Genomic DNA, 12,500 nt, shown 5'->3' with positions numbered 1-12,500 from the left:
CTACCCCCCCACCCACTCAGCTACCCTCCCCCACTCAACTACCCACCCACCCACTCAGCTACCCACCCACCCACTCAGCTACCCACCCCCACTCAGCTACCCTCCCACCCACTCAGCTACCCCCCACCCACTCAGCTACCCTCCCCCCACCCACTCAGCTACCCTCCTCCCACCCACTCAGCTACCCTTCCCCCACCCACTCAGCTACCCTCCCACCCACTCAGCTACCCTCCCACCCACTCAGCTACCCCCCCCCACCCACTCAGCTACCCCCCCCACCCACTCAGCTACCCTCCCCCACTCAGCTACCCTCCCACCCACTCAGCTACCCCCCCACCCACTCAGCTACTCTCCCACCCACTCAGCTACCCACCCCCACTCAGCTACCTCCCACCCACTCAACTACCCTCCCGCCCACTCAGCTACCCACCCACTCAGCTACCCTCCCACCCACTCAGCTACCCCCCACCCACTCAGCTACCCCCCACCCCCCCACCCCCCACCTACTCAGCTAACCCCCCACCCACTCAGCTACCCCACCCACTCAGCTACCCCCCCACCCACTCAGCTACCCTCCCCCCACTCAGCTACCCTCCCACCCACTCAGCTACCCCCCCCCCCACCCACTCAGCTACCCGCCCACCGCTATATTTTAATCAACACCCGCCGGTGTTGTATGAATACAGGAGGTCGTGGGTTCGACCTTGACCCTGACGCCTGCTGCTGTATTTGGGGTTTGCGTATCTCTCTCTCTCTCGCCGTGGTGAGATGTTAACTACCTCGCCTGGTACACAGGAGGTCGTGGGTTCGACCCTGACGCCTGCTGCTGTATATTTGGAGTTTGCGTGTCTCTCTCTCTCTCGCCGTGGTGAGATGTTGACTACCTTGCCTGGTATACAGGAGTTCGTGGGTTCGACCCTGACGCCTGCTGCTGTATTTGGAGTTTGCGTGTCTCTCTCTCTCCCCGTGGTGAGATGTTAACTACCTCGCCTGGTACACATGAGGTCGTGGGTTCGACCCTGACGCCCGCTGCTGTATTTGGAGTTTGCGTGTCTCTCTCTCTCCCCGTGGTGAGATGTTAACTACCTCGCCTGGTACACAGGAGGTCGTGGGTTTGACCCTGACTCCTGCTGCTGTGTATTTGGAGTTTGCGTGTCTCTCTCTCTCTCGCCGTTGTGAGATGTTGACTACCTCGCCTGGTACACATGAGGTCGTGGGTTCGACCCTGACGCCCGCTGCTGTATATTTGGAGTTTGCGTGTCTCTCTCTCTCCCCGTGGTGAGATGTTAACTACCTCGCCTGGTACACAGGAGGTCGTGGGTTTGACCCTGACGCCTGCTGCTGTGTATTTGGAGTTTGCGTGTCTCTCTCTCGCTGTGGTGAGATGTTAACTACCTCGCCTGGTACACAGGAGGTCGTGGGTTCGACCCTGACGCCTGCTGCTGTATATTTCGAGTTTGCGTGTCTCTCTCTCTCCCCGTGGTCGCGTGGATTTTTTTCCGGGTCCTCCGGGTTTACGCCCCCCCACCCCCCCTCCACGTGTGTTGATTATTTTTTGTTCTCACCGTACGTAGCCAACCGTGCTAATCGGAGATACGGAACAACAACAACAGCAGCAGCGGCGCATTCGTTCGAGCCACGCGGCAAGATAAACCAGGGTGCAGTTTTCCCTGGGCCGGTGTGCCTCCAAACGAACGCCGGTTGAGGATGAACCATCATCCGTCGGCTTTCTCTCCCCCCCCCCCACCCCCCTTCTTCTGACTCTACAAGAAGAAGCTTCATTCGCCTGATGTGCGCTATTTATATATAGATAGAGAGAGAGATATTTTATATCCCGCTCCCGCTAAATATACGCTGGCGTTTTAACCTACACCCGACTTTGATCATTTTTCACGCGCGCTGCCCGCGATTGATTGTGTTCAACCTTTGTGTAATTTGCCGTGACCTTTCGTGCGGTGACCCCCCCCCCCTCTCCCCTGCCTGCCCCCCCCCCAATCGCCCCCCTCCCTACCCCCAGCCCCTCGTGGAAGCTTCTGTTGTGAGAAACTCGCCTTTACACGGATCTGCTTGGGAGCTCTGCGTTTGTTCGCAACGCTCCTGAGCTCCATCCACCTCCAACGTCGCTCACCAGAATCTTGGTTATCCTCTCCCCTCACTGCCCACCAGAGGTCGCAAACGGGTTTTGATTCCTTACCCGTACCCGTACCCGGCCGCACCAGGGTCGCAAACGGGTACCCGTACCCGTACCCGGCAGGGTATGGGTACTCGTACGCTACCCGTACCCTACACGAAATGAGTGATAAACGGTTATTCACCGGTGACTCACGGCCTACTCGTACCCGTACCCGGCCGCACCAGGGTCGCAAACGGGTAGCCCTACCCGTACCCGGCAGGGTACGGGTAGCCGGGTATCGGGTAGGGTACGGGTATCGGGTACCCGGTTGCGACCTCTGCTGCCCACCTCTTCACCTACCTATCAGACCAACAACACAGAGCTTCCTACGTGCAACCACCTCTCTCAACTCCTCCGAAACGTCGTGATTTTTATTCTTTTATTTTTATAAATTTTAATTTCATTTTTTACCTACATGACTTTACCGAAAGAACTAAGAGTATGAATCCTTGCAGTCACGAAAGCTTCAAATCTAGAACCAATTATCATATCTTTTACTGGCAAATGAGGTTCCAATGGTGTAAACTAAACCTCGTTTACTCTAGGTACTGGACGCAACCCACCCTTGTGTACGTAGACATCCATCCTTGAGACGCTATGCAATCGAAAATCCCAAATTATCTCCTGGGGCTTTCATCTTGAGACCATCCCGTGCTTCCCGTAAGTAAGAACACGCGCGCGCACACAAATATCGACTGACCACCCTCCGTCAGTGTCTCTTTTAGGCCGGTCTCGAATATTAAATTTCCCCGTTCTCCGCTCTCTTTAAAAGACAGCGCAATTGTCTCTATCCCAACCCCCCCCCCACCACCACCACCACCATCGTCTGGCCGCTATCCGTAACTCTGAAGACCGAAGAAGATCGATAGCAACAACAAAAAATATCCGGCGCGTGCATTAAGCCGTCCTCCGTAGCGTCACGTTTGTCCACCGTCCACAATTCTACTCGCTATAACCTCCTGGGAAATCGCGTAATGGATTCGCTTTGTCACGAAATGCTTTTGAATGTTTTTTTTTTGGCGTGTGTGTGTGTGTGAGCGAGCGACAGACTCATTTCATATATTTAATTAATCGAGAAGAAGAGGAATAAAAAAAACAATGGTTACGTATTGCACTAAAAGCCTACATGTGGAGCACTGCAATTCAGAAATAGAAATCTGTATTCTTATCGCAGGGCGAATCCGATGAGCTATGAAGCTCTTCTTTGCACAGATGCCCAGTAGGGCCACGGGATTTAGAACGCTACGACAACAAAGAGTAACAAAAAAGAACAAGAAAGGTAAACACATCACCTAAATATCGACTTAAAGCTTTCGTGACTGCAGGAATTCATATTCTTGGGTCTTTCGGTAAAGTCACGTAGATAGCTTCTTTGTAGATAGATTAATTGAATCTAAATGAATGATTTGAATCTAAATAGATTATTTGAATATATCTAGATATATTATTTGAATCTAAATAGATTATTTGAATCTAAATACATTATTTGAATCTATTTAGATAGATTATTTGAATCTAGATAGATTATTTGAATCTAAATAGATCACTTGAATCTAAATAGATTCTTTGAATTTAATTAGATTCTTTGAATCTATCTCGATAGATTATTTGAATCTAGATAGATTATTTGAATCTAAATAGATTATTTGAATCTAAATAGATTATTTGAATCTAAATAGATTATTTGAATCTAAATAGATTATTTGAATCTAAATAGATTATTTGAATCTAGATAGATTATTTGAATCTAGATAGATTATTTGAATCGATCTACGTGACTTTACCGAAAGACCCAAGAATACACCGCCCAAACACACACAAATACAGCGACAAACCATCCCCATCCTACGAGGCGAATCCCACTGGGGTAGTAACTTAATCTTCAGAAGCGACCTGCCCATCACAAATAACAACAATTGATTGAGCAGCACCAGGGGTTCATCTTCTTGGTTCTTTATTATTTTATTATTTCCCTTCTACGTGACTTTACCGAAAGGACCAAGCAGATAAATCCCTGCAGTCACGACAGCTTTAAATCGAAATTCAGCACCAGGGGGTTGACTCAGTCTTTATTCAGTCCCATGCGCGGTACGGAACATCACCGCTGGGGAGACAAAGGCGGCCGGGCGTGGTGCTGATCACACCATCTCCCTCGGGCAGCATTCGTCATTGCAAGACCACCAGGGGCCGACAGTGGGCGGCCCCTGGTGGCCTTTAGTGAGGCCCCTGGTGGCCTTTAGTGTGGCCCCTGGTGGTCTTTAGTGTGGCCCCTGGTGGTCTTTAGTGTGGCCCCTGGTGGCCTTTAGTGTGGCCCCTGGTGGTCTTTAGTGTGGCCCCTGGTGGTCTTTAGTGTGGCCCCTGGTGGTCTTTAGTGTGGCCCCTGGTGGTCTTTAGTGTGGCCCCTGGTGGCCTTTAGTGAGGCCCCTGGTGGCCTTTAGTGTGGCCCCTGGTGGTCTTTAGTGTGGCCCCTGGTGGTCTTTAGTGTGGCCCCTGGTGGCCTTTAGTGTGGCCCCTGGTGGCCTTTAGTGTGGCCCCTGGTGGTCTTTAGTGTGGCCCCTGGTGGTCTTTAGTGTGGCCCCTGGTGGCCTTTAGTGTGGCCCCTGGTGGCCTTTAGTGAGGCCCCTGGTGGCCTTTAGTGTGGCCCCTGGTGACCTTTAGTGAGGCCCCTGGTGGCTTTTAGTGTGGCCCCTGGTGGCCTTTAGTGTGGCCCCTGGTGGCCTTTAGTGTGGCCCCTGGTGGCCTTTAGTGTGGCCCCTGGTGGCCTTTAGTGTGGCCCCTGGTGGTCTTTAGTGTGGCCCCTGGTGGTCTTTAGTGTGGCCCCTGGTGGCCTTTAGTGAGGCCCCTGGTGGCCTTTAGTGTGGCCCCTGGTGGTCTTTAGTGAGGCCCCTGGTGGTCTTTAGTGTGGCCCCTGGTGGTCTTTAGTGAGGCCCCTGGTGGTCTTTAGTGTGGCCCCTGGTGGCCTTTAGTGAGGCCCCTGGTGGCCTTTAGTGTGGCCCCTGGTGGCCTTTAGTGAGGCCCCTGGTGGTCTTTAGTGTGGCCCCTGGTGGCCTTTAGTGTGGCCCCTGGTGGCCTTTAGTGTGGCCCCTGGTGGTCTTTAGTGTGGCCCCTGGTGGTCTTTAGTGTGGCCCCTGGTGGCCTTTAGTGAGGCCCCTGGTGGCCTTTAGTGTGGCCCCTGGTGGCCTTTAGTGTGGCCCCTGGTGGCCTTTAGTGAGGCCCCTGGTGGCCTTTAGTGTGGCCCCTGGTAGCCTTTAGTGAGGCCCCTGGTGGTCTTTAGTGTGGCCCCTGGTGGCCTTTAGTGTGGCCCCTGGTGGCCTTTAGTGTGGCCCCTGGTGGTCTTTAGTGTGGCCTCTGGTGGTCTTTAGTGTGGCCCCTGGTGACCTTTCGTGCGGCCCCTGGTGGTCTTTAGTGTGGCCCCTGGTGGCCTTTAGTGTGGCCCCTGGTGGCCTTTAGTGCGGCCCCTGGTGGTCTTTAGTGTGGCCCCTGGTGGTCTTTAGTGTGGCCCCTGGTGGTCTTTAGTGTGGCCCCTGGTGGCCTTTCGTGCGGCCCCTGGTGGCCTTTAGTGCGGCCCCTGGTGGCCTTAGTGTGGCCCCTGATGGTCTTTAGTGCGGCCCCTGGTGGTCTTTAGTGTGGCCCCTGGTGGTCTTTAGTGCGGCCCCTGGTGGTCTTTAGTGAGGCCCCTGGTGGTCTTTAGTGCGGCCCCTGGTGGCCTTAGTGTGGCCCCTGATGGTCTTTAGTGCGGCCCCTGGTGGTCTTTAGTGTGGCCCCTGGTGGTCTTTAGTGCGGCCCCTGGTGGTCTTTAGTGCGGCCCCTGGTGGTCTTTAGTGTGGCCCCTGGTGACCTTTAGTGTGGCCCCTGGTGGTCTTTAGTGCGACCCCTGGTGGTCTTTAGTGCGGCCCCTGGTGGTCTTTAGTGCGGCCCCTGGTGGCCTTAGTGTGGCCCCTGGTGACCTTTAGTGTGGCCCCTGGTGGTCTTTAGTGCGGCCCCTGGTGGTCTTTAGTGCGGCCCCTGGTGGTCTTTAGTGTGGCCCCTGGTGGCCTTAGTGTGGCCCCTGGTGACCTTTAGTGTGGCCCCTGGTGGCCTTTAGTGTGGCCCCTGGTGGCCTTAGTGTGGCTCCTGGTGACCTTTAGTGTGGCCCCTGGTGGCCTTTAGTGTGGCCCCTGGTGGCCTTAGTGTGGCCCCTGGTGACCTTTAGTGTGGCCCCTGGTGGCCTTTAGTGTGGCCCCTGGTGGCCTTTAGTGCGGCTCCTGGTGACCTTTAGTGTGGCCCCTGGTGGTCTTTAGTGCGGCCCCTGGTGGTCTTTAGTGCGGCCCCTGGTGGCCTTAGTGTGGCCCCTGGTGACCTTTAGTGTGGCCCCTGGTGGTCTTTAGTGCGGCCCCTGGTGGTCTTTAGTGCGGCCCCTGGTGGTCTTTAGTGTGGCCCCTGGTGGCCTTAGTGTGGCCCCTGGTGACCTTTAGTGTGGCCCCTGGTGGCCTTTAGTGTGGCCCCTGGTGGCCTTAGTGTGGCTCCTGGTGACCTTTAGTGTGGCCCCTGGTGGCCTTTAGTGTGGCCCCTGGTGGCCTTAGTGTGGCCCCTGGTGACCTTTAGTGTGGCCCCTGGTGGCCTTTAGTGTGGCCCCTGGTGGCCTTTAGTGCGGCTCCTGGTGACCTTTAGTGTGGCCCCTGGTGGCCTTTAGTGTGGCCCCTGGTGGCCTTTAGTGTGGCCCCTGGTGACCTTTAGTGCGGCCCCTGGTGGCCTTTAGTGCGGCTCCTGGTGGCCTTTAGTGTGGCCCCTGGTGGCCTTTAGTGTGGCCCCTGGTGGCCTTTAGTGTGGCCCCTGGTGGCCTTTAGTGCGGCTCCTGGTGGCCTTTAGTGAGACCCCTGGTGGCCTTTAGTGAGACCCCTGGTGGCCTTTAGTGCGGCCTCTGGTGGCCTTTAGTGCGGCCCCTGGTGGCCTTTAGTGTGGCCTCTGGTGGCCTTTAGTGTGGCCTCTGGTGGCCTTTAGTGCGCCCCCCCGACAATCACACAACAAGTGAGAACAGCCCCCATCATCATTGTAATCGTGCCGCTATCAAACCCCCGATGGTTTCAAACGTGTGGCGGCCCTCCTCACCTGACGGTGTCTCATCAGCGGAAGAGCTCCCCCCCACCCCGCCACTGAAAACGAGTGAAGACCACTGCTCTGGTGCCATCTTGCCTGCATCCTTAATTGGTGTTCGCTCACAGCACTTGCCCCAATAGTCATTGTAGGCTATACAGAGGGCTGCTTTAGCTTCGGAGACGGTAATGTCTTGGGTGGAGGTTCTTAATGCAGCAGTGGGTAGATCATGGCCGATGGTGACAATGTATGTTAGTGTGTGTGTCGGGGAGCGGTGGCATAGTGGTTAGCGCGCTACACTACGGACTGACCCGAGATCAAATCCCACTCACGGCAAACAGCAGAGATGATTATTTGAACCGATTCTGGGCCTCCCCTAGGTCGACTCAGCCGCAACTGAGTACTTGGTGCTGTGTGTAAACATCGGCGCCGGGGGAGACAAAGGCGGCCGGGCGTGGTGCTGGCCACCCCACCCCCTCGTGTGCCGTGCCGGCCTTTATAGGTGCTCGCTAACACCACTTGCCCCAACAGTCCGTCAAGGCTATACGGGGGAACTTTGTCGTTGTCTTTGTGGCGGTTAGCGCGCTAAGCTACGAACCTGGCCACCCGAGTTCGAATCCCGCTCACGGCCAACACCGGTGACGATTCATTTGAACCGGTCCTAGGCTTCCCCTAGGTTGACTCAGCCTCGAACGAGTACCTGGCACCGGGCGTGGTGCTAGTCACCCCACCCCCTCGCGTGCCGTGCCGGACTTCGTCGGGGCTACTCGCGTCCCCGTGAAGGCGACACCGGGAGGGTTGAGTCGTCGCGTTCGGGGAAGGCAGAGCTTGACTCAAATCTCTCTCAAGCTCCGTCCATTCACAAATCACCTCCAACGCCAGAGCGCCCCCACCCCCGACACCCCCTCCCTCGCCCCCCCCCCACCGACCCCTCTCTGGCCGTGTGGCCGCGGCATTGATCGCAAAGTCTCAGCGGGGAGGCATCGTTGGATGCTCGTTTAGGGATGTGGAGGAGGAGGAGGAGGGGGGGAGCTGTGAGTGTTGGGAGGTCGTCTCCATCTGCCGGGCTGTGCTGTGTGTGTGAGAGTGTGTGAGTGAGTGTGTGGTGTGTGTGAGTGTGTGAGTGAGTGTGTGTGAGTGTGTGAGTGAGTGTGTGAGTGTGACTGTGTGTGTGTGAGTGAGTGTGTGAGTGTGTGTGTGAGTGTGTGTGAGTGTGTGTGTGAGTGAGTGTGTGAGTGTGTGTGAGTGTGTGTGTGTGATTGTGTGTGTGAGTGAGTGTGTGTGAGTGAGTGTGTGAGTGAGTGTGTGAGTGTGAGTGAGTGTGTGTGAGTGTGTGATTGAGTGTGTGTGTGTGAGTGTGTGAGTGTGTGATTGAGTGAGTGTGTGAGTGAGTGTGTGTGAGTCTGTGAGAGTGTGTGAGTCTGTGAGTGTGTGTGAGTGTGAGTGAGTGTGAGTTAGTGAGTGTGTGTGTGAGTGAGTGTGTGTGAGTGAGTGTGTGAGTGTGTGTGTGGTGAGTGAGTGTGAGTGTGTGTGATTGAGTGAGTGTGTGTGTGTGTGAGTGTGTGTGTGAGTCTGTGAGTGTGTGTGTGGTGAGTGAGTGTGTGTGAGTGAGAGTGTGTGTGAGTGTGAGTGAGTGTGTGTGTGGTGTGTGAGTGAGTGTGAGTGAGTCTGTGTGAGTCAGTCTGTGTTTGTGTGTGTGTGGAGCGGTGGTGTAGCGGTTAGCGCTACGCTGCGCTACGAACCTGGCAACCCGGGTTCGAATCCCGCTCACGGCCAACACCCAGTGACGATTATCTGAACCGGTCCTGAGCCTCCCCTAGGTTGACTCAGCCTCAAATGAGAGATGGTGGAGAGATGGGGGAGAGATGGGGGAGAGATGGTGGAGAGATGGGGGAGAGATGGTGGAGAGATGGTGGAGAGATGGGGGAGAGATGGTGGAGATGGTGGAGATGGTGGAGAGATGGTGGAGAGATGGTGGAGAGATGGTGCAGAGATGGTGGAGAGATGGTGCAGAGATGGTGCAGAGATGGTGGAAAGATGGTGGAGAGATGGTGCAGAGATGGTGGAGATGGTGGAGAGATGGTGGAGAGATGGTGCAGAGATGATGAAGATGCTTGGAGAGATGGTAGCTGCTTGGGGAAGGGCTTCATCCAGCAGTAGATTGACGAATGGGATGCTTTATTAATTAACTTCATTCATGACGGCAACACCGCCACTGCCACCAAACACGAGTGAAACATTTAATCCTGTTCATTATAGCTGCCAAAAAATGCAAGATTGTTATTACGACAGAATACCACGACACGACCACAATGAGAGTTAATTATCTCTGCGTTTTAGTGCCATTATAAAAATGTATAAATCATAATAATTTCCACTCTGGCTACGGCATTGTTAATGAGAAGATCGGACGTCCTATATTCATTATTCATTTGTGTTCATTAAATCAATCAAACCGATGGCCTACACCAAGGCAACAGCTGCAATTAGTTCCTAAGTGGCGGTGACGTCACCGCGGCGCTCGTGCCAGGCTAGGTGCACTTTGAGGCCGCGTAAAATGTCGAAGGCTCGCTGCTGACAGCAGGTGCCATGGGTCGATTGACTGAGATGACCGGTAGATGTATCAGCTGAACCCCCTCTACTCTGCTAACTTGCTGCGATTTACCCACCCGGCGCTCCGCCCGTTGTTGTGAGCGTCTCTCCTCTGCCCTCCGTTGTTGTTGTTGGAGGGCGACTGCCTCCAACTGCCCGGTAGCTTCAAGATGCACCAAAGTCTGGCACTGCCCAGTAAACGTCCTTCACGAGCCTCCTCCTCCTCGGTAAAGTCACGTAGAAGGGAAAGAACCAAGAAGATGAATCCCTGCAGTCACGAAAGCTTCAAATCGAAATTGAGCCTCCTCCTCCTGCACCCCCCCTCCCCCCATCTCCCAGCCCCCTCCCCTCCTCCCGACATCTCGAGGTTATGGGCACGTGGCGTGCGGGTTGCGATCGCGGCAGAAGGGAAGAGGTTGAGTGAGAGACGCCGGGACAGACGGCGAGCGCTGTTCCCCACGCAGCTGCTGCTGCTGATGCTGCTGCTGCTGCCGCTGCTGCTGCTGATGCTGCGGCTGCCGCTGCTGCTGCTGCTGATGCTGCCGCTGCTGCTGCTACTGCTCCTGCTGCTGCTGCCGCTGCTGCCACTGCTGCCGCTGCTTCTGCTCCTGCTGCTGCTGCCGCTGCCGCCGCTGCTGCTGCGGGCTTCGTACGGCCCATGGAGAGCAAATCGATGGCAGATTCATAGTCGCGATGGGGGTGGTGGAGGTGATGGGGAGCGGTGGTGCAGCGGTTAGAGCCACGTTGCGCTCCGAACCCCAGCCACCCGAGTTCGATTCCCGCTCACGGCCACCAACACCGGTGACGATTATTTGAACCGGCCCTGGGCCTCCCCTAGGTTGACTTAGCCTCAAATGAGTACCTGGTGGGGTGGGTAATGACATCGCCAATAGGGAGACAAAAGCGGCCGGGCGTGGTGCTGGCCACCCACCCCCTCTTGCGCCACGCGAGGCCTTCATAGGTGCTACTCGCTAACAGCACTTGCCCCAACAGTCTGTTAAGGTTACACGGGGGATCTTTGTCTTTGTCGGTGACTATGTACCACGCGGCTGCCTGTAATCATCCAGCACTGTGCCAGCAGCAGCAGCAGCTGCAGATCACCGCACAGGTGTCGCGAAACCAGAGGTCGCAAACGGGCTTTGATTCCTTACCCGTACCCGGCCGCACCAGGGTCGCAAACGGGTACCCGTACCCGGCCGTACCCTACCCGTACCCCGCCGGGTAAGGGTATCGGGTACCTGATTGCGACCTCTGGGATGAAGCCACGTTGCAGGCGCGGGTGGGTTGATTCTAGGAACTTGAATTGTGAGAAGAGACAAGACGTTGGGAAATGAGTGACAAACGGTGACTCACCAGTGACTCACGGTCTACCTGTACCCGGCCGCACCAGGGTCGCAAACGAGTACCCGTACCCGTACTCGGCCGGGTACGGGTAGCCGGGTATCGGGTAGGGTACGGGTATCGGGTACTCGGTTGCGACCTCTGCGCAAAACGTATCCACCACTATGTCCGACGTTTCGCTCCCACCCCCTCTAATCTTGATTTGAAGCTTTCGTGACTGCAGGAATCCATACTCTTTGGTTCTTTCGGTAAAGTCACGTAGGGTAGACAAAATAAAATAAAACAAAAAAATAAGAAATCACGACGTTCCGATCGTAACACAAGCGGTCGTCCTCAGGCGGAAAAAAACGTCGTGAAATTTTTCTTTTATTTTATTGTTTTATTTTTCTACCGACGTGACTTTACCGAAAGAACCTAAGAGTAACACTCCCTCGAGTGAGCTCCCTGGAAGTCGCCAGCCGACGCTGCTGTTGTTTGTTTGTTTGTTTCGATTGAAAGCTTTCGTGACTGCAGGGATTCATCTTCTTGGTTCTCTCGGTAAAGTCACGTAGAAGGGAAATAATAAAATAATAAAAATATAAAACATAATAAAATAATTCTCACGACGTTTCGGCCACAACGCAAGCAGCCGTCCTCAGGTGAAGAACAGGTCTGTCGGAAAGACAGACGCTGCTTGCATTCTGGCCGAAACATCGTGAGAATTATTTTATTATGTTTATTATTATTTTATTATTTCCCTTCTACGTGACTTTACCGAAAGAACCAAGAAGATATTTGTTTCTTCTTATTATTGCATCATCTGCTCACTCAAACTCGTCCCCTCCTCCACCTCCTCCTCGTGTCTCTCACAGGGCGACCCCCGCGGGTGTCTGGATGAGCTCGCGAGGAGCTACGCGGACTACTTCCACGTCCACTCCGCAGACGTCGCCCAGCGACTGGAGGAGCTGCGAGCTCGGAGCCTCGCTCGCGACTCGGAGCTCGAGGTGACAGCCGCCCCAAAGGTCACCCCAAAGGTCAACCCAAAGGTCAACCCAAAGGTCACCAGTAGATCACCCTAAGGTCACCGCTAGGTCACCCTAAGGTCAACTCTAGGTCACCTTTTCTTTGGTTCTTTCGGTTAAGTCACGTCTAAAGATAAAATAATAAATTAAATAATAGCATATTACGACGTTTCGATTGCAACACAAGCAATCATCATCAGGCATAAAAGAAATAGCAACAAAAATCTAACTAGAAAACTATAGACAGACATACAAGCAGACAGACAACACAAGGACACACAGAGAGAGAACACATATCGGCACAAAGAGAGAGGTCGTTT

At 54.6% G+C, this 12,500-nt stretch overlaps 1 protein-coding gene across 1 annotated transcript in view; it reads left to right on the top strand.

Annotated features, from left to right (window-relative positions):
- Nucleotides 1-12,237, top strand: part of LOC133357031 (lateral signaling target protein 2 homolog) — a 267,632-nt gene extending 255,395 nt beyond the window's left edge. The window contains exon 2 of the mRNA XM_061574771.1: nucleotides 12,031-12,237. Coding sequence (XP_061430755.1) covers nucleotides 12,031-12,237 — 207 coding nt within the window. The remainder of the gene's footprint in view (nucleotides 1-12,030) is intronic.
- Nucleotides 12,238-12,500: the final 263 nt, after the last annotated feature.

This window comes from Lethenteron reissneri, chromosome 56 (genome assembly GCF_015708825.2).
Source record: "Lethenteron reissneri isolate LAM-NWPU_2019-01 chromosome 56, ASM1570882v1, whole genome shotgun sequence".
Classification (NCBI taxonomy): Eukaryota; Metazoa; Chordata; class Hyperoartia; order Petromyzontiformes; family Petromyzontidae; genus Lethenteron; species Lethenteron reissneri.
Note: the sequence above shows the minus strand (reverse complement) of the source record. Positions and strands in the feature narration are given on the sequence as shown.